Genomic DNA, 19,689 nt, shown 5'->3' with positions numbered 1-19,689 from the left:
CGGGAGGTCCTGCACGCCTTTGTCGTCATCTTCCCCTGGGAAGCGCTGGGCTCTGGTTTAGGGGTCAGGATGTTCGCTCAAACGGCCAGGTCGCCTTTTCTGGGGGCTCAGAGCATCGTCCGGCCTCACCTTTGCGGCACGGAGATCCGCCCCGGTGGGGAGGGAGTTCTTTTAGGGCTTAGTGGCTGCCTGTCTGCCCCTCTCTTAGGTGGGTGATTTCATGATGAAACGCCAGCTTTGAAATGCTCCCGTAGCGCATTTAGAGACAGTGGATGGTTTTGGCTGAAAAGAGAGAGGAGTGGTGATGGGGCGGTGAATGGGTAGAGGCCACGTCGTCTTTCCCCGTATTTTGAACGATACATTTCCGAACAATTTCAGTATCGACTTCCATCGCAAAAAAATGATGTGGATTTCTGGATAAGTTACGGAACTTTATAGCTCAAGAATAATCTAAAAGGAAGCAAGGCCTATTTGTTTAGCTTCTCAGAAAGTATTTCTGCAGCCCTTCTCTGAAATTCATTTAGGAAAATATTGCACCGCAAATGGAAGCAAAAAGCGCTACGGCAGTTCTGCAAGAACTGAATTTCCCCCAGCTTTTCTCTGCAGACTCCAGGCCAGAAAGCCGACGCTCCGCGCGATGCCAACTGGAGCCATTCCCTTGCCAGCCCCGTGGGGCTGTGCGTGGGATCCAGCTGGGCTGCCGGACCGCCGGGGAGCACAGCGGGGCTGGCAGGGAGCTGGATCTTAAGGAGGTCTCTCTCTCGGAGCTTATTTGTAGAGGAAGATGTTTATTCGCTGCTCTTCTGCTTGTCTGTCGCCGCAAAGTTCGTGTCCTCTCGCTCCGAGAAGGAAGAGCATCTTCTCTGGAGGTCCTGCCCGTGCTGCCCTGGCTCCAGCTCCCGCGGGCCTCCTGGAGGACATGGCTTTCCTCCCCCTTCCTCCTGTTTTAAGGCTGTTGCTCGGGGGATTAAATAAATTGTATGGTGAAGGGAATAAACCCGCCTTGAGCCTTCGGCAGCTTGACCGTCCCACGTTGTTACATCGGCAGGGTCTTTTGAGTAGGTCCTGTTTGGAAAACAAAATCTGTACTTTCCTTGGAAAACTGAAGTAAAATATGTGTTAGTTGACTGTCTTGTAGACGCTAAGTACAGCTAATTAGGAACTTGTGCGAAGGGAAAGGCTAATCGTAGCCAGGGCCACGCTTCGTTTCCAAGCCTGTTCTCTGCCACTAAGTGCCGGGCAGGGTGCGAAGGTGCCACGTGCCTCTTGGTCCATAGGTGACCTCACGGGGAGCACCATATAGCGCAGGCCGGCAGTTACCCGCCCTTCACATCCACATCCACGCGGCTGCGACAAGAACCGATGGGCGAGGAGGTTTTCTAGCAACGAGAAGAGGGAGATTCGGCGATAAATGCTTGGGAGGGGTCCATGGTGGGAGACCTTCCGGACCAGACAAGGTGAACTTGAGCTGAGGAGGGTCCGACTCCGAGATTTATAAAAGGAGTGTTTTCTAGTGGAAGACTTTCAAAGCCCATGTGATGCCGTTGTCATTTTTTAAAATCTGAACAGGTGTCTCATTTGGTTTTTTAGAGCCGTTTCGGAAGGCTGAGGGTCTTTCATATGGTAATGCTTCCATTTATCAACTATTTAAGTGTCTGTTCTCTTCAGGTTTCTTCTGATGATTATGTGCCAGGCAATCAGTTTTGGGTCTCCGCTTTTGAAGGGATTTAAGAGTCAGGGGGAGGGAAAGGAGTGAGAGGCAGGTCTGAGTGTTGTTCTAATTATAAGAAAATATCTTTTGGAAGAAAACAGGCAATTACGAGCAACAGATTCAAAACTCAGAGGTTACAGCGCAACGCACGCCTGGTTTTTGAAGGGGTGAGTGGGCAGGAGATAACCTCTCCGTCATCCCGGGATGAGGTTTGACAGGGGTGTTTTGTGGCACGGCAATGGGTTTGTTGTTGTTTTGGGGTTTTTTTACTGAAGGAGAAGCGCAGCTGAAAGAGAATTGGCTTTGGTTTCGGTGTGAAAAGCCTCCTCGGTTCGGTGCCATCGTCCTGTGGGTGTGCTTTGGCAGTGGTTGGAGTTAATAAAGACTGGAGAGGCTGTCGATGTCCCCAGGCTTGGTAAATGTCAGCCAATTTGGCCAATCTCGCTGAAAACGGGCGCTGGAAAGCCTCGTCGGTCGGGCTGTAACGCTGCGAGGCACAGGGAAGGTGGGGGGCTGCCGCAGGGGGGTCTCCGAGCCCGTGGGTGGCGCAGAATCATTTATATTTTACATCCTGTAGTCTTAACGAGCTAAACAGTGACCTTTAAAAACGCCAGCAAAGAAGCTTTGAGATGCTCCACAACATTGAAAATCTCCTTTTTCAGTCATTTGATAGCCACGGCAGTACAGCCATGAGAGACCAGTTTTAGGCGTCAGTTTGCCATGCCGGGTGAGGGATGCTCGACGCCGGTGCTTAGCCCCTGCAGCAGGGTAGTGTCTGTGATGCCAAAGTCTTCCTGGCCTTGAACTGACGGACTAGCTGGCTGGAAAAGAGCAGGCTTGGAGACGCGCCCCTCCGAGAGCTTCTGGCATAAAGCAGCGTCATCGAGCAGCAATTATTATATTATCTCCATAAATATTTTAACTTCTCAAGCAAAGCGAAGAGGAAATAACTCTTCAGGGTGGAATTAATAAGACCAAACCTCATTAAATCTCCCTAGGATAGGTTGACAAATGTTTTAATAAGACGATGGGAAGGATTCCTTTGGAGCTGGTCTTCTTAATAACTTGTTTTTGCAACAGCAAGTAAGACATTTGCTAGAGGAGAGCCCGAGGGATTGCTGAAAAGCCTCTGAGCGCACGCCTTTCAGACCCGGCTCCTGAGAGCAAATGTCACAGCTGGGTTGGCAAACGGCCAGAGTTCGTTAAGTGGAGTTAAAAAAAAACCAAACACACCCCGATGTTTTAATTTCAGAGCTATTGGGCTTACTGGCCTGCCAAAAAGCATCAGATATTCACGGACACCCCAGTATTCCTCTGCATTGGTTGGTATCGCTTTGTACCCAACATGCATCCATCCATCCATCCATCCATCCATCCATCCATCCATCCCACGAACCTCAGCGGAGGGAGTCAAGCTGATTTAAATGAACATGGGAATCACCTGTACGATTTTTCCTGAGGCTGAACCGAGATTATAGGCTGCAGTTAGGTGATAACCCCCCAACATTTGACCTATGCAGACTCGCAGCCTTATATTCCAGCCCCCGGAGCCAGCCCGTGTGATCAGACGGCGTTGGGAATGGCCGGCGGCTTGATAAATAGGATTTCACAGAAGGAGCAGGAGAGCGACCTGCTCGCACGAGGCGTGGGGAGGGCTGACCAGGAAATCCTCCGGCGGCGTTTGCGGGAGACGGGCCACCGAGTCTCGGAGAGCAGCGGCAGCGAAGCGGCGGTGAAGAGCAGCACGCTCCCCCGTTCGCCTGATGCGTGGAGTGAAGCGGCGACGCAACAGCGCGCTCTTCGCGCCTCTGGGAGGGAAACCGCCTGCGGGATACGCGGCAGGGAGCGGGCGTAACACCGGTCGGCGGTTTGGACGGCTGCCAGAGAAGAGGACGAGGCAGCGGGGCTGCGGGTCTCGCTGAGAAAGGGACGCTAGCGGGGAATTACTGCGTCTTTGCAGCGCGGCAGCACTTGGGGCAGCAACGGGGTGGTCTCGGGGCGCGGGGACCTGGGCGCAGCCCCCAGCTCTGGCCAGCCCCGCGCTCGTATCCAGCCCCCGCGCTCGGCGGGGCAAATCGTGTCCCAGGAAACCCGCGCTCTTAATTAAAAGCCTGACCCGGCCAGCCCCTCGATGGGGCGCGCGCGGCTCCGCGGCTGGCGGCGGCAGCTCCCGGGGCCGGCAGGTCTGTATTAAGCGGGTGAGGAGCAGCCGCCCTCCGGCGAGGCAGCGAGCAGGTCCCCAGCGCCAGCGACCAGAGCAGGGCTGGGTGCCGGAGTTCATCAGAACCTGTCTGTAATTACAGCAGAGCCTATCCGAGCGCCCGATTAATGGGTTTACGGGTCGCGGGCAGAGGCGTGCGGCGGGGGAGCGGCCGTGGCGGGGGGGGACACACCGCAAAAGCGATCGTTTCAGATCCCGGATGCAATGATACGCCTTTGCCGAGGAGATTTATCGATTTAATACACCCTCCTCAGCCAGAGTGGGGGTAGAGGAAGATGTATTAAATGATGAAATAGCTGCCTGGGCGGATTTGGGCCGGTGTGGGGCTCTTCCCAAAGCGGGCAGAGGAAGATGAAGGGTGAGGTACTTGACAGTGAAGTTAATACACTGTCTATACAGACTTGTTCAGACGTGACATGTATGGATTCTATACACTGAGTGTATACGTATAATATGGTGCTTGGAAAGAACAGACATATATATGTATATAGAGTATATTTGCATGTTCTGGGCGGGTTGTGAGCGTTTTTCTAGGGAGAACAGAGATCATCCAGCTATCCAGGAATATCTGTGACGGCATTGGATTTCTTTTTCCCAATCTAAATGCTCAACACATGTTTCCACATCACCCGCTTGGCTCCGTTGCCGTTTATTATTTCATTTCCCTCGCGGCGGTGCCCGTGCCTCCGGCGGAGGGGGCCTGGCACGGTGCCCCACCAGCAGCCGCGGCCGTGGCCCCAGGCTGATGGCCACATGGCGTACATCCCCCAGAAACACCGCGGCTGTGACGGGAGCAAGATCTTTCTCCTACGGAGAAGCCATGAACCGCTGGCTCAAGAGGCAACTCTTGGCTCCCCTGCCAAGGCAGGGCTGGGAAATCAGCTCTGCAACCAGTTTCCCCAAGGGTGTTTTTCTTCAGCTCGTTCTTCTTTTGTGATCTAAAACAGGCGATGAAGGCCCTCTGGGTTCTTGCGGAGCCGCTCCGGTTGCCATGGAAATAACCCTCGTTAATCGCTTCGCCATGAAACGAGAGTAATTTGCTCCGGGGAGCTTGGGGTACTGGTGTTGTGCCGCCGTGTGCTCAGGTAACTGGTGGTGCCGGGACCAGCCCGGTCTCGCCCCCGAATCTGGGCACCGCTGGCCGGCGGCATGCAGGGCGCCGAGGCCTCCGCCCGTCTCTCTCCGTCGGGAGCCCCGGAGGAGCGCGGTGCCGGGAGGTGCCGGCACGCAGGGACGGGCTGCCCGGCAGAGGTTTGCCTGGGCCGCGTGCCGCCCCAGCAGGCACTGATGGGTCGCAAAGAGTCTGGGGAAAAAGCGATGCTGGTGAGTTGGGGTTTAGAGGAGCTTTTTTGTTTTCACCGCAAGTTTTTTTAGGTCTGATGCTGAGCGGGTACCTTCAGCCAGGGCTGGTGCGGCCAGTCGCCTGGCTGGGCTGGGCTGGGTCTGGCTGGGCTGGGGTCAGGCCAGTTGGGCTGGTGTTGGGTTGGAATGGTTTGGGCCAGTGTCGGTCCGGTTGTGCCGGTGTCGGTCCGGTTGTGCCGGTGTCCCGCCTCCGCCAGCGGCTGGCAGGAGGTGGAGGAGCAGGGCCGTGCCGTGGGCAAGGCGCAGCAAGGCTGCGCTGGGGAAGGGGCCCTGGGTGCCTTAAGCAGACCAGTCGTGCAGTTAAAACATGTTGTTAAGTGTTTTCTGTCTTGGGAGGGTTTGAAATACGCTGAGGCTCTTGCCTCGCGGCGCGGGACGGGAGGGAGCCTGGCCGGGGACCGCCAGAGCTGTCTGCCGCTGGCTTGAAGGTGTCGTCCGGAAGCCCTTTACTTCGGCGCGGGGGGGCCGTACCGTCGTGGGCAACGGTACTAAGGCACGCGCCGAAGCTCTCCGAGTCGGAATCTCCAAACCCCGCAGGGGCCACGGCACGTACCCGCACCCCCTGATAAAGGTGGCAGGAGCGAGGCAGTAGTAAAGTGATTTAAGACCGCGACAAAGGGAGCAGCTGCGGGTAATCGCCTCTTTCGGCCGCTTTACTTACCTATAAATGACGCGAGGCCGACGCGCCTCGCCGCCCGCACGCCCTCCCGCCGCAGCCCCCCTAGGCCTGTCGCGGGGGTGACGGATGCCGGAGGGGCCACGCGCTGGGCCACCCGCAGAGGCCGGAGGGCCGCGTGCGTCCCGCGGGGCGGGACGGCGCGCCCTCGTTCCCCCTCCCGGCGGCTTTCGGGTCGGGGGCGCGGCGGGGACCCGCTTTGTGCGTGGGACGCTGGCGGGCTGCCGCGCCAGCCAGGGTCCCCGGCGCTGACCGCGCTCGCCGTCTGCCTCGGCAGGTGTACGAGAGCGGCAGCAACGTGGACCAGTTCGTGACCCGCTTCCTGCTGAAGGAGACGGCGAACCAGACCCAGTCGCTGCTGAGCTCCGTGGAGAGCGCCGTGGATGCCATCGACGAGCAAACCGGCCCCGCCAGGTCCGCGTCACCTCCCGCCCTCCTCCCCGCTTCCCGGTTGATTTTGGTGCGGGGGGGTGGCGGGAGAGGAGGAGGGGGCTTTTGGGGGGCGAGGGAAAATGCAGCAGACGGCGCGCGGGAGCCACGGGGAGCCGGGTGAGCAGCTGCCTTTCTCTTCGCCTCCCTTCCCGGCGCCCTGAGAGCTCTCGGGGCTTCCCTCCGCCGCTCCGTCCTGCCCTGCCCCTCGCTCTCCCGCAGCCCTAAGGGTCCCTCTCGACCCCTTCACCCGTGAGCGTGCGGGGGGGTGCAAGCAAAGGGGCAGCGCCCCGGGGCCGGGCCGCGCTGGGCGCGCGGGGCTGCTCCTCCGAGCCGAGCCCCCGGCCGCGCCCAGGGCGAAGCGCGGGCGGCCGCAGGGCGGCCGGCCCCAGGGTGTGCTGGGGACGGCCCGCGGTGGGCGGCTTCCCGTGGCGGGGGTGCTGCCCCTCGGGCCGGGGCGCCCAGTGGGTGCTTGCGCACCGGGGTACCACCGTCCTCAGGTCCCGTGTGAGGGGACCGTCCCCATCCCAGCAGCCTGGCACGTGCCACCGAGCTTGGAGAAGACAAAGGAGACGGTTTCAAGATTTCTCAAGCGCTGCCAGGGCTGAAATATAAGGGGTAACGCGGCAGCACAGCCCAAGCCTCGGCACAGCCCCCCTCGGCGTCGCGGTGTCACTCGCTGCCCCGGGGTACCGCGTCACCGGCTGTAACCAGGACAGGTTGCCACGGAAACCGTTCAGCAGATGCTCGCGAAACTAATCCCTCTCCTGCCCTACCTGCAAACCAGGAGCCCACCACGGGGCTCAGGGGATGCCGTGGCTTCGCCGAGCTGCGGACACACAGAGGGGGCCCGCGGGCACGCAGAGGGGGCCCACGGCCCGCAGAGACCGAAAATCCCAGCTCCCTGCTGGGGCACTGCAGGGGCCGGCGTGCCCGAACGCTTCACTGCGGCCAGGTCTTGGCATTTTGGGTCTTAACATCAGCAGCGCTTGCATCCCAGACGGGCGGCGGTGGGCTGGTCTCACAGGCGCTGCTGCCGCCTGGGACACAGCGAGTCCCTGGGCAGCTCCGGTGACATCTCACCGGCTTTCCGAGGAGGAATGCCCTGGGTTTCATCACCCCACATCGCGTTCTTCTCCCCATTTTGGAAGGAAACCGCTGGCCTGTGGCAAACCTGGTACAAAACTCGTGGACAAAGCAAGAGCTCCTGGGAAACAATGAGGAGGAAACAAGCCCGACATCAGATGGAGCAATTAGAGCCCATGAAAGACTTTGCTGGCTTTTATTTGCCAACGTGTGGGCCCAGTTCTTAATGAGAAGTATTGTGGTTGTTTTCTCATGGTGATAAGAGCCAAAAAACCCAACAAAACAACCCACCCAAAAATGATCTCATGCATCCGCAGGAAGACAAAGACGTGCTAAAAAGCGCCAAAATAAAGGGCTGTAAACTGAAGTGCGAGAGCAGAGCATCCAAGCCCGAGGCACCTCGTTAAATTGTGATTAAAAAGAAATCTCTGTCCTCACCCAATTTCCTGCCTGTTGACGGGGATTATTCAGCAGTGGGATTACTGCACAGCCTGGAGCGACGGGGATGCTCCTGCCACCTTTATCAGCATTCCTGCTGCCTTATCTTGGGGATGTTCTTCGGGACCAGATCCGCTCGTCGTGTTCCCGTGTCCATGGTCAAGGCCACACTGACTGGTTTTGGAGGACAGCAGCAGCCTGGACATCTCTCCCTCGGCACCAAAGGAGCCAACCAAAGTCGCCCAGGGTAGCCGGGGAGGGTAGAGACGGCACCCGGCTGCTGCGTTTTGGAGGGAGCCGGTCGCCCAGGGAGGGACCGGAGGGCAGGGACGATGCTGGCCGGTGTTGTGCCCATTGGCTCCCCGGCGCTCAGCGTGTTGTCTCCAGCCAGGAGCTGCATGGCTGGCAAGAGATGCCAAGAGGAGCCGGGGTCCCGGGCACCTCCATCGGCGGGCAGCCACTACGGAGCTGCTCTCACTGGAAGGAAACGCTGGAAACCCTTCGAGCAGCTCAGCCTCTGCGGCTCAGGCTTCCCACCGGTGCAGGAGGAAGGAAAGAGAGGGTGGTCCTTCCCAAAACTGATTCCCATCTTGCTGCAGATGGATGGCAGCTGCAAACGCCTGTGGGGATGGCAGGTCTCAGCATCTTCTCTGGCTTGCAAATGAGCGAGGGCCTGGGGGAGCCACCGAGGCGCGGGGGCTGGACGGTCACTGATGTCTCGGGGTATGTGCATGCACGAGCACATGTGTGTGTATACACACCACACACCCCCGGCCCCCCCCGGCGCACACACGCTCCTTTTCTCCAAGGGGTGTTGCAGAATGAGCCAGGCCAAATCCGCTCTGGGGAGACCCCCCTGCGGAGCTGCGTCCAGCTCCGGAGCCCTCGGCACGGGAGAGACACGGACCTGCTGGAGCAGGGCCAGAGGAGGCCCCAGCAACACTCCGAGGGCTGGAACAGCTCTGCTGGGAGGACAGGCTGGGAGAGCTGGGGGGGCTCAGCCTGGAGCAGAGAAGGCTCCGGGGAGCCCTTCCTGCAGCTGCCAGGACTGAGAGGGGCTGGTAAGAAAGCTGGGGACAGAGTTTTTATCAGGGCCAGGAGTGATAGGACAATGGTTTTAAACTGAAAGAGGGGAGATTCAGACTAGATCTAAGGAAGAAATTTTTCGCAACGAAGGTGGTGGACCAATGGCATGGGTTGCCCAGAGAGGTGGTAGATGCCCCATCCCTGGGAACATCCCAGGTCAGGCTGGACGGGGCTCTGAGCACCCTGCTCTGGTTGGAGATGTCCCTGCTCACTGCAGGGGGTTGGACTAGATGGCCTTGACAGGTCCCTTCCAGCCCAAACTGTTCTATGATTCTATGAAATGGGTTTTGTAGCCCCAGAGGAGGAAGCAAGGCGGAGCAGATGATGCTGTGGTGGACGTGCCTCCATTCTCCAGGAGAACCGCGGCTGCAGCCTGTGGCTGGGCTGCTCGGCCGGGCCGCCGGGCCGCGGTTTGGGCAGGGCCAGCCTGTGTTCAGGCTCTTCCCACGTGTTCGTCGCCAAAGCCACCCAACCGCAAAGCCAGCCCCGCTCAGGGGCAGCCGGCCGCTGGGCCCAAATGCGCGGTGTTGCACCTGCATCTAGGGCAGAAAAAAGCCCCGAGGGCTGCAGGAGGTGCTGGGCGGGCTGCTGCGGTGTTTCGTAAGCAGGAAAGAAAAGTCTAATTGCCCTAATTCTGACCTGCTCTCCACGCCGGGTGATGCTGAAGGGTGGCACGGGAGGGAAGCCGACCTGGGCGCGGCGCGGGCACTGCCGCTCTCCGAGGGGTCTGGCGGTGACGGAGCTGCCGAGAAGGGTGCTCCCGTGTCGGCCCCCGGCTCACGCGGGCTCTGCCCGCCCTGACGGCCCGCACGCTCTCTGGCTGCAGGCGCTACCCCAGCAAGGCTGGCCACGGTCTGATGGACGCCTGGTACGACAGCCCCGTGCCCAGCTACTCTCCCACCAGCCGGGTGGTCCCCAGGGCGGCCGGGAAGAGCTTCCAGACTGGTAAGGGAGCTGCGGTCCCGGCGGCCGCGCAGAGGCGATGCTCGGCTTCCCCGGGGGGCTGCGGGGCTCTCGGGGGGTGCCCGGGGGTGCCTCTCGCTCCACCGCTGCCTCCTGGCTCCGCGCAGGTTCCCTCGACGCCAAGGCGGAGGGGCTGGAGGGGCAGATCAGCAGGCTGGCCGAGCTGATCGGCAGGCTGGAGGACAAGGTAAGGGCCGGTGTTTCCGCACGTGGGGCTGCCCCTTGCGTGTCCCCGCGGCCCCACAACCTCCCTGCCCTGGCCGTGCCCACCCCTGTGCCGTGGCGCGCGCGGGCCGTGGGTGCGAGCTGGGTTGCTGGTGGTGGGGGAGGACATTACGTCTGGTGAGCTGTTGAATGTGGAACGATCAACTGTGAGTTTATTTGAACAAGAAAAAACCAGACGGGAACATCTCCTGCAGAGGCTGTCTTACTCCGTCGAGGGACTGAAGGAGATGAGATAACGTTGCAGTGCAGGAGATGTTCCTTAAACCCTCCTGGTTTGCACTTTCGGGGCAGAAGGGGACGGGGACAAGGTGGTGCTGTACATGGGGCAGCGAGGTGCCGTGAAGGTGGCGGGCAGAAAAATGTCGATCGTGGCTGCCGGAGGAAATAAAAACGTGCCCGGGGCCGGGAAGATGCAAGTGGGCACTGGGGAAGGATGGGTCCCCCTGCTCCTGCTGCCCCAGGGACAATTCCGGGGCCGTGAAAAGGTGGCAGCTGCTCTGGGGCTGATGCGAGGACACGGGGTCGGGGACGTCGGCTGCGCCGGCAGCACGGGGAGCTTTCGGGGAGTGCCGAGGGGAGGGCGCGAGGGTGTAGACAGCTCTCAGAGCCGTCCCCTGCAGAGAAGGGCGCACAAACCCGCCAGCCCGGGACGGACACGCAGCCTCAGCCCACCCCCGCGCTGCTTTTCCCCCTTTTCCCAGACCCTCTGGTTCGACCTGCACCAGCGGCTGTCGGACGGCGAGAGCGCGGCCTGCGCGGTAAGCGCGCGGGGGTGTCCCTGCAGCGTGGCGTCGGGCTTGGGACGGGGGTGTCACACTGGTTTTGGGGTCTCACGTGCTGCCGTGTTTCGGGGGGCCCGGCAGTACCTCCTCCTGGTGCGGGACGAGATGACGGTGACGCACAAGCACCTGGGCGAGTTTTGCAGCTCCCTGAAGCAGTACCTGAAGAGCGTGGCCGGGGAGCGGGACTGCTTCCAGTGGGTACCGCCGGCCGCCGTGCGTCGGGGGGGCCGGGGGGCGCGGGGCGGCGCGGGGGGGCGCGGGGGGGCTCGGTGGGGGAGCTACCCTCGCAGCAAGGGGTACACCACCAAGTGAGGGGCTGGGGCAAAACAGCCAGGGTGTGGGGTGTAGCGGTGCTCGGCTTTTGCAGGGGTGCAAGCAGGGGGGAGTGCCGGGGGGGCTGCCGGGGCTGGGGGGCACCCCTCGTGGCCCACCCTACAGCGTGCCTGTGGCTGCAGAGGCCGAAGCGGGAGGCGTGCCCCAGGATTCGGGGCTCACCCCTCTCCCTGCTCCCACCAGCGTCACCGCGGTGAAGCTGCCCGACGGGGTCACCTTCATCATCTACGAGTTCTGGGAGACCGAGGAGGACTGGAAGAGGTAGGGGAGGGGGCACAAAAAGCTCATTTTTGGGTGGGGTCTGTCCTGGGGCTATCGCTGTGAAGGGGACGGGGGCTTGGGAGGTCTCTGTGCATCTCCCACCCGGCGACGCCTTTGGACGTGCGGGACGGGACGTCGCGCTGCCCTGAACCACGGCAGGGTGCGGGGGGGGCTGGGATGGTGGTTTGGGGGAGGCCGTCACCCACTCTGTCCCGCCCGGGCGCAGGCACCTGCAGAGTGCCACCTGCAAGGGCTTCCAGCACGTCAAGGTGGACACGCTGAGCCGGCCCGAGGCCATCTCCAGCGTGGCTGTGCCAGGTAGGGGGGCAGCCGCCCGCGGGTGGGGGACAGGGACCCACGGGCGGCCGGCACCACTCCCACGGAGGGGAGCGGGGGTGGGCGGGGGGCACGGGGCGGGGGGCGGCGCGGGCTGGGCTGGGTGGGACGAGGAGGGTCGGGGTGTGGGGGGGGGTGGGCAGGGGTGACCCTCTGGTGCCGTTCCCCTGCAGCCGCCTGGTGCACCCTGAGCCGAGAGTGACCGCCGGTGCCGGGGGGCCCGCCAGCGCCCGTCCCCGCTGCGGGGTGGCCGTGACCCCCTGCGTGGCCGGCGGGTGGGAGGTGTCGGTGTGACCTGTCTGCAGTGAAGGAAACCCCCGTGTGTGTCCCCAGCACCCCACAGGGTCACCCCTAGCTACCCCATCACCTGGGTCACCTCTCCCTGGAGTGGGGCGGTCTCGGGGGGGGTGCCCCCCTGGGGCCTGCCAGAGAGGGGCTGGCAGGGTTTTGGGGGTGGCATCCCCAAGGCATGGGCAGGCAGGGAGTGGGCAAGGCAGGGTGCAGGCAGCCAGGTAATGGGGAGGGGGCAAGGAAGGGGTAGGGAGCCAGTGATGAGGAGCAGGGGTGAGACCGGGAGGCTGCAGCCCCCTGGGGGGGTGGTAGGTTGGGGGTCCCTGCTAGTCCCCAGGGCCACCCGGGAAGGGGGCTGGGGGTGAGGCTGTGCCTGCCTGCAGGGAGGGACACCCGTGTCCCTGGCGTGGGGTCAGGGTGGCGGCGAAGGGCGGTGTCCCTGCTCCCGGGGTGCCCCTTAGTCCTGCGGGGTGCGGGTGGTCCCGAGGGGTTTCCTTCGTGTGTGCGCGGTGGCAGCGGGTGCCTTGCAGGCCTGGGGGTGGCTGCTCCCTCCCTGGGGTCTGTCCGTCTGTCCGTGTGTCTGTCTGTCTGTGTGCAGCACCCGCCGCCCGTCCTGCCCCCTCCCCGCCGTGCCCGGGGGTCCCTCAGGGTGTGTGGCGCAGGGCCCACGCCGATACCCCGTCCCGACTTTATTAGCCACTGTACCACGGGGACGGCGGTGCCAAATAAAACCACGGTGGGATCCAGCGGTGCAGCTTTGTCCGGGGCGGCTCTCCAGGGCGATGGGGCTGGGGGGGGGCATGGCGGGGGGTCGATGTGGGGGTCCGCGGCCCCTCAGCGCAGCAGCCCCAGCACGGCCAGGGCAGCACTCTGCCCGCAGACGAAGGCGCCGCCGAGCACGGAGAGGACACCCCAGGCGATGAGAGCAGCCCTGCGGGGACACGGGCACGGGGCCGCTGGGACAGCGGAGCAGACCCCCAGTAACTGCCACTCCCGGCCCTCCTCTGCCATGCTCCTCTGCCCCTCTCCCGGCGGATGGCCGAAGACCCCGGCAGCCCCTCCGGCTCGTCCCCCGTGCCCGCTGCAACGACACACAAAACCTGGTCAAAAGCCTGGCAGCCGCCACCGTGAGACCACCCCAGGGTCTGCCTGCACCCGCTGGCTCCGCTGGGGGGTCACAGACTCCCATCGGCCCCCCTGCCCGGGCACAGCCAGGCCCACACACCCCCAACTCCCACCCCTGTCCCCTGCCTGGCTCCATCCCCAGCCCCGTGACCTGTGGGTCTGCACCTCCCTGTGCCACTCTCCCCGGGCACAGCCCCCCCGCCTCAGCCAGGCGCCGAGCCCCTGGCACGCGGCACTCACCCCCAAACCTCGCTGCTGCTCCGTCGCGGGGTCGTTGGCACCGTGCGCCTTCCCGAACTGCCCCAGGCAGGCTGGGACTGTCCCCTCGCTGTCCCCATCGCCCCGGCTCCTGTTGTCCCCTCTCCCCGTGACAGCACTCCCGGACTCACGCCCTGGTGGGTCTCCCCCCCAGGGACCTCTCCAAGTCCTTGTCGCCCACCTGGGTGCCCCTGCTCGCCTCCTGCCTTGGCCCCCTAGCACTCGCCCCCCCCCCCCCCCGGCACCCTCTTGGCCGAGACCCCAAAGTCCTGGGGCTGCCTCCAGCTGCCATGGGGGGACAGGACCCCCCTGCATCACCTCCACCCTCACTCAGACTCTGCTGCACCCCCACGGGCACCGCAGACATGCTTTGGCACATGCTTACCCCCCAAAACTTGCCAGCACCATGCCAGGTCCCCCAGCCATGGGCTGCCGCTGTGCCCCAGCCTGTCCGGCCAGGACCGGTGATGGGGACACGCCACCCCAGCACAGCAGACACCGAACACCCGACGGCTGCCCACCTCGGGGCACCGTGCCCCTCACCCCCACCGGCTGCCCGGTGCCTCCAGACCCCGCGGCTCTCCTTCCCCTCCAGCCGCTCTGCCGTGCACGGGTCTGGCACGCGGGCACCTCCGTGACGCCTGAGCGCATCCCCGGTACCCGGACACATCCCCAGTACCCAGGCACACCCCCAGTGCCGGAGCACATCCCCCCACGCCCACCCTTCAGCCCCACTGCGGACCCCGTGTCCTGCAGCAAGCGCGACTGCTTTCAGTGCCTACGGGTGCCCCAAATCCCACTCCTCGTGGGGCTCCCACCTTGGCCAGGGTGACCCCCAGGGACCCCGCCCAGGCCACGGGGTGCCGCACGCCGCCCCTGCCCTCGCCCGCCGCCACCGAGCCCGCAGACACTCACTTTTTGCGTGGCCCGAGGGTGCGGGTCCCGCTCATGCACACCAGGCACAGCCCTGCCGCCAACGCAGAGCTCAGCCCCGCCGCCATGCGGCCCCGCCGCGGCGTCCCCCACCAGCGCGCCCCTGCGCCCCCAAAGCGGGGCAGGAGGGGCCACCCACCACTGCAGCCGCCCCCCCGCAGCGATGCTCTTGGCACCGGCGACACCCCCCCACACTCTCCCCGCTGCTCGCTCTTGCCTGGGAAGATGAAGATGAAGAAGGCGCTGATGCCCCCGATGAGCTCGATGACCTTGCCGATGTCCGGGACGAACAGGGCGATGGCGAGCGTGGCGGCCATCCAGGCGACCGTCAGTGCCACCCGGCTCCGCTGCTCATGGGCCTCGGTCACCGCCGCAGCCCCACACTTGGGGGTCGCCCACACGTCCCGCACCACCGACCTGGGGGGGCGTCAGGAGGGCTGACGGCACCCAGCGGAGCCGCACTGGCGGGGGGGGCACCCGGCTGGCCACCACCCCCTCACCTGCCCAGCAGCACCACGATGGGGTAGATGGTGACGATGGAGACGCCGAAGAGCAGGCGGGCGACGATGACAACCGGGTCGTTCCCTGGGTAGGACATCAGGACGTCGGACGCCACAGCCTCGCCGAAGGTCAGGTAGCCGTAGAGCCCTGCCAACAGAGGAGGGCGGCCGCGCCGGTGAGCGGGACGGAGGAGTCCCGAGGAGGGTGGGTGAGCCCTGGGACAGGGGACCCCCAGGGCAAGGCGGGGGGGTACCGGTGAGGGAGTAGATGAGCAGGCAGACGAGCATGGAGAGCACGGAGACAGCGACCCAGTGGGAGAAGCTCTGGTTGCGCATGCTGCTGTAGATGGCCACGCACGCCTCGTGGCACTGCAAGGCACGGGGGGACGGCGCTGGGGCCCCGTGCAGGGACAACCCTCACCCCCAGCGCCTTCCCTCCCACCCGTGGGTGCGCTGTCCCACTCTCCCCCATCCCAGGGGGCTTGTCTCCTGCCCCACATCCACCTCTGGTGACAGCCATGGGTCCCCTGCCCTGTACCGCCCCCGACAATGGATGGTGTCCCCATGGTCAGGGTGACCTACCTGGAAGCCGAAGCAGATGGTGGGGATGACGCTGAAGACAGAGGCCCAGGAGGAGGCCCTGCGGTGCGGGGGAGGAAGCGCAGAGCGAAGGGCATGAGGCCTCCGGGGGCTGAGGGGACCTTGGTGGCATCAGCGGTGAAGCCCTGATGGCACCGCAGGAACCCCCTGCCCCGTGATTTTGGGAGGAGAGGATTGCTGGGGCAAAAGCTGGGGCTGGGGGCTGCCACCCACCACCCTGCCAGCGCTGTCCCCAACTCAGCCCCCCACCCAAGTCCTGCCCCATGCCACAGGGGACAAGGTGGGAGGGATGTGGGGCTGACCCCCCTACCTGGACGGCTGGGGGGGCTCGGATGAGCCCAGGCTCTCTGCCTGCAGGTGGTATTTCAGGACGATGACCAGGGTGAGGTAGCAGGCGGCCAGCGTGCCCAGGACGCTGCCGGGGCACAGAGGGGCATCGGCACATGGACCCCCAGCAGCCGGGAGGGAGGGGGGTCCCACGGCCCTGCAGGGACCCAGGGGGAGGTGGCCTGGGGCAGGGGGTGCCCAGGGGTGGGCCGCCCAGGCGGTACCTGGAGTACTTCTGGAAGCCGATCTCCCTGGGGACAGAGAGTGGGAAGATGACGAGGACGCAGAGAGTCGAGAGGGTGAAGCGCTGGTCCACGTACCAGGGGGGTGGCAGGGGGGCCCCGCTCAGCGTCCCGTTGGGGTACAGGGAGTCACACACTGCGGGGGGCAGCGGGGGGTCACCTGTGCCCCAAAAGGTCGCCCAAGGGGGTTGGGAGCGTCACACCATGGCAGGGGGTCCCAAGAAAACCCCAGGGCTGCCCCCAGGCCACACGGAACCACCTTCCCCTTCCCTGAGCAAGCCCCGAGTGCGGTGGCAGGGGAACAACTCACGTTTCTCCAGCTGGTCACCCACCACCCTGAGGAGGGCCACGGAGATCATGAAGAGGTTGAGGAGGAAGCAGACCTCGCAGAGCTTCCCCACCGCCGCCCCGCACACCGCCCGGACGACCCCCTGGTAGGTGGGCTGGGCGCTGAGGGCCGCCGCGTAGCCCAGCACCGCCAGCCCGCTCACCAGGAAGACCAGGGAGCCCTGCGGGGACAGGACCCGGCAAGAAACGCAGCACTGACCCTCTGCCACATCCTAGACCCGGGGGGAATCAGCGGGGCCACGGCCAGGGACCAGGCTACCGGCCAGGTCACCTCGTGGCCCCGAGTAACACAGGTCAGCAAAAAGATGGCGAAACAGCCCTACGTGACACGTCGGGTTTAGATTTGGGGTTTGGGGCACACAGGGGACCAGCCACCAAATCTTATTTTTCTGGTTGAGTGAAAAGCCAGCGGAAAGCCTGGCTTCAGCTCCAAGGAGCACCTCTAAGGCGGCAGCGGCTTTTGCACCCCTGCCCCGGCTGTTCCTCCTTTCAGCCGGGGCACGGGTGCTGCGTGCCGTGCCCAGAGAAGGGTCCCCGGCCCCTCCCCAGCCCCAAGCGGTGAACCCTAACCCTCCCTTCACCCCTTTCCCCGAGCCGGCAGGTCCCTCGGCTCCCTCTGGGGACCGCCGCTGCCCGCAGCCCCCCGTCCCCGTCCTCTCGCCCCGGATCGGGCCCCGGTCCCCCTCCCCTTACCAGCTCCACCAGGAGGGCGGGGGCCGCGCCGCCGGCCCTGCTGAAGGCCCAGGGGAAGCTCAGCAGCCCCGCGCCCAGCGCCGACTTCAGCATGATGAAGACGGCCCCGGCGGAGGAGAGCCCGGGCCCGCTCGCCGCCGGCAGCAGCGGACGGCCCTCGCCCGCCGCCCGCTCCATCCCGGCGCCTCCCGGCAGGGCTCTGGACCGGGGCCGGGGGAGCGCGCCCCCGCCCCACCGCCGCCCCCGCCCCACCGCCGCCCCCCGCCGGGCCCCGCGGGGGCGGGCGCGGAGGAGCGCGGGGGCTCCGTGGACCCTCCGCCCCGCGGCGAGTGAGGAAGGGGGGCACCGGGGGACGGGGCAGGAGCCGGCCCGTGGGACCCCACGCCCCACCCCGAGCTCGCCCAAGGAAACCCCGTCACGACGGCACCCCGGCTCGCGTGCAGGGGAGTGGGCATCGCCCCGAGGCCCCCGAGGACAGCGCAGGGGGGCCGCGGTCCACGTCTCGCCGTCCGTGGGCATCCCCAAGTCTCACGGAGCCAGTAGGGGCCAGCGGCCCCAGCAGCGCCCGGCCCGGGGCTCGGGCTGGGCAGGCTGGGGGCTCCCCGTTCCGACTGAGGTCACCCCATCCATGCAGCTGCCACCACCGGGCTTTCGGAGCACCCCGTGGCGAGGGAAGGCAGCCAGCGCCCCTCAGAGCATCTGGCTGGTGGATGCTCTGCCACGCGTGGGGCGCAGGACACAGCCGGGCATCCCTCAGCACCTCCGCAGCGGCTGGAAGGCCACCGGGGGGGTCCTGCACACGGGAGACCTCAGCGAGGAGCCACCCCCTCCCCTGCTCCACACAGGGAAAGGGGTGCTGGGGTAACCGGTCGGGGTGACGGATGCTGCGGTGGGCCCACGCGGGGGAGGCTGCACCCCATGGGGACGAGGGGGGGACATGCAGCAGCACTGTGCCGCTCCTGGCCCATGGCACCGCCCCAGGGCTCGGGCCCCCACCGCCGGCCTGCAGGCCCTAATGCATTTTTGATTTCCCAAATATGCGCCCTTCTGATCTCGGTAAGATGGATAAAGAGACTTTAATCAGCTGCAGGGAGGAATTATGGATGGCTAATTGTGCCTGCCACCTCCATTACATCTCTGCAGGGCTTATAACCATTTAAAAGGGCCCTTCCAGGCCTTCATTAGCTGCACACCAAAGGCTTGGGAAATAATTGGCCTCTACGATTTAGAAATTGGCCACTGGGCTGTAAAATACCAGCCACTGGGAAAGGCTCTTAATTCGGACTGGCGCTTTGATGCAGCTTGACTCTGGTTTCAAGGCTGCGGCGGAGCTGTAATCTCTCATTAGCGCTGCGATGAGAGGAGCGAGCCTCCTCATTAGCACCGACCCGAGCAGCGGCACCAAAACCTTCCAGGCTCGCCCTGCCAGGAGTGCCCAAAATCAAAGGGGGGCACAGCAGCCCTGGCCTGTTTCTCTGCCTGGGGGCTCTGTGCTCCCTCGCTCATATTCCCTCCCTTCTCCCATTTACCAGGGTGCTCCCGCCCCTGGGGTACGAGCCATAATGATCTGTTTTCCACATGATCATCTTTGAAGACAGGCAAAGGTACAAAAGTGCAAGTGAAAACCCCGACTACAATTGCACTTTGCTACCTACAACCCCTCCCAAGGTCAGGCCCCTCCCGAGGTCAGGCCCTCGGGGTGGTACACCTTTTCCGACAGCTCTGTCGCACCAGAACGACTTGCAGAGCCGCTGCTGGTTGGCCCTACGAGTAACCCAGATGCCACGGGCAAGATGGAGAAAATCCCCTTCCTGCTGGCATGGGTCCACGGTCACAGAGGGAGGAGCAATGGGCTCCAGCCCCACTGGGATGGCACAAGCAGCCTGACCTCAGGACCATCTCCTCTGCCCCGACCATCTTCTGCTAACAACTCCAAGTGAAAGCTCCGTGCCTTCTCTAGCACTCTAGCCTCTTCCGGTGCCATCCTCATCTCCAGAAGGGAAGCGCAGGCTAGAGAGAGCCAAGCGCGCTGCAGGTTAGGGGAACGGGTTTCCCCAATCCTCAGGGCCTCGGGCACTGTGAAACCCTATCCATGGCCACCTCTTGGAAGGTTTGCCCCAGGCTGCACAGAGAAATGTTCTCTCCTGCAGCGCCCTTCCCAAGGCCCATCACCACCATCCATCATTATAAGCCCCAACCAGGGTCCTTATTTAAGCCTGTAACAAGTCACAGGCTTTCAAGCAGGACAAACCAAAGGAGACAGGGTTTTGGCTTTGTGACACACCACACCATGCTGTTCGGTGCCATCCACATGACAGCTTCTTACCCAGCTCTTCACTGAACTGCCCTACGGGAGCTCGCTCCTCCTCCTTAGCTGCCCCTGCAGTTTTGAAGATTTTCAAAGCTCTGCACTCACTCATTTGTAGGTCTGCCCAGTTAGTGCTCCAAAGGAAAGTCTGCAGC

At 63.9% G+C, this 19,689-nt stretch overlaps 2 protein-coding genes across 2 annotated transcripts in view; one reads left to right on the top strand and one right to left on the bottom strand.

The window, feature by feature from the left end:
• Nucleotides 1–12,111, top strand: part of NECAB2 (N-terminal EF-hand calcium binding protein 2) — a gene marked incomplete at its 3' end in the record, with an annotated part of 70,650 nt that extends 58,539 nt beyond the window's left edge. Inside the window, exons 7-14 of the mRNA XM_082005943.1 lie at nt 6,248–6,384; nt 9,836–9,954; nt 10,080–10,159; nt 10,899–10,955; nt 11,061–11,173; nt 11,496–11,573; nt 11,800–11,891; nt 12,083–12,111. Of these exons, the coding sequence (XP_081862069.1) occupies nt 6,248–6,384; nt 9,836–9,954; nt 10,080–10,159; nt 10,899–10,955; nt 11,061–11,173; nt 11,496–11,573; nt 11,800–11,891; nt 12,083–12,111 (705 nt within the window). The remainder of the gene's footprint in view (nt 1–6,247; nt 6,385–9,835; nt 9,955–10,079; nt 10,160–10,898; nt 10,956–11,060; nt 11,174–11,495; nt 11,574–11,799; nt 11,892–12,082) is intronic.
• Nucleotides 12,112–14,017: 1,906 nt separating this feature from the next.
• SLC38A8 (solute carrier family 38 member 8) lies at nt 14,018–17,403 on the bottom strand (the record flags this gene model as incomplete). Its single annotated transcript, XM_082005638.1, has 8 exons — nt 14,018–14,933; nt 15,017–15,164; nt 15,271–15,385; nt 15,599–15,656; nt 15,927–16,031; nt 16,168–16,321; nt 16,496–16,694; nt 17,227–17,403. 8 exons carry the CDS (start codon nt 17,401–17,403, stop codon nt 14,495–14,497), a joined length of 1,395 nt encoding a protein of 464 aa, XP_081861764.1. The 3' UTR covers nt 14,018–14,494.
• Between the last annotated feature and the right edge of the window lie 2,286 nt (nt 17,404–19,689).

This window comes from Phaethon aethereus (assembly GCF_964289735.1).
Source record: "Phaethon aethereus genome assembly, chromosome: 13".
Taxonomy (NCBI): Eukaryota; Metazoa; Chordata; class Aves; order Phaethontiformes; family Phaethontidae; genus Phaethon; species Phaethon aethereus.
The sequence above is the reverse complement of the archived record's forward strand: the minus strand, read 5'-3'. Positions and strand labels throughout refer to the sequence as shown.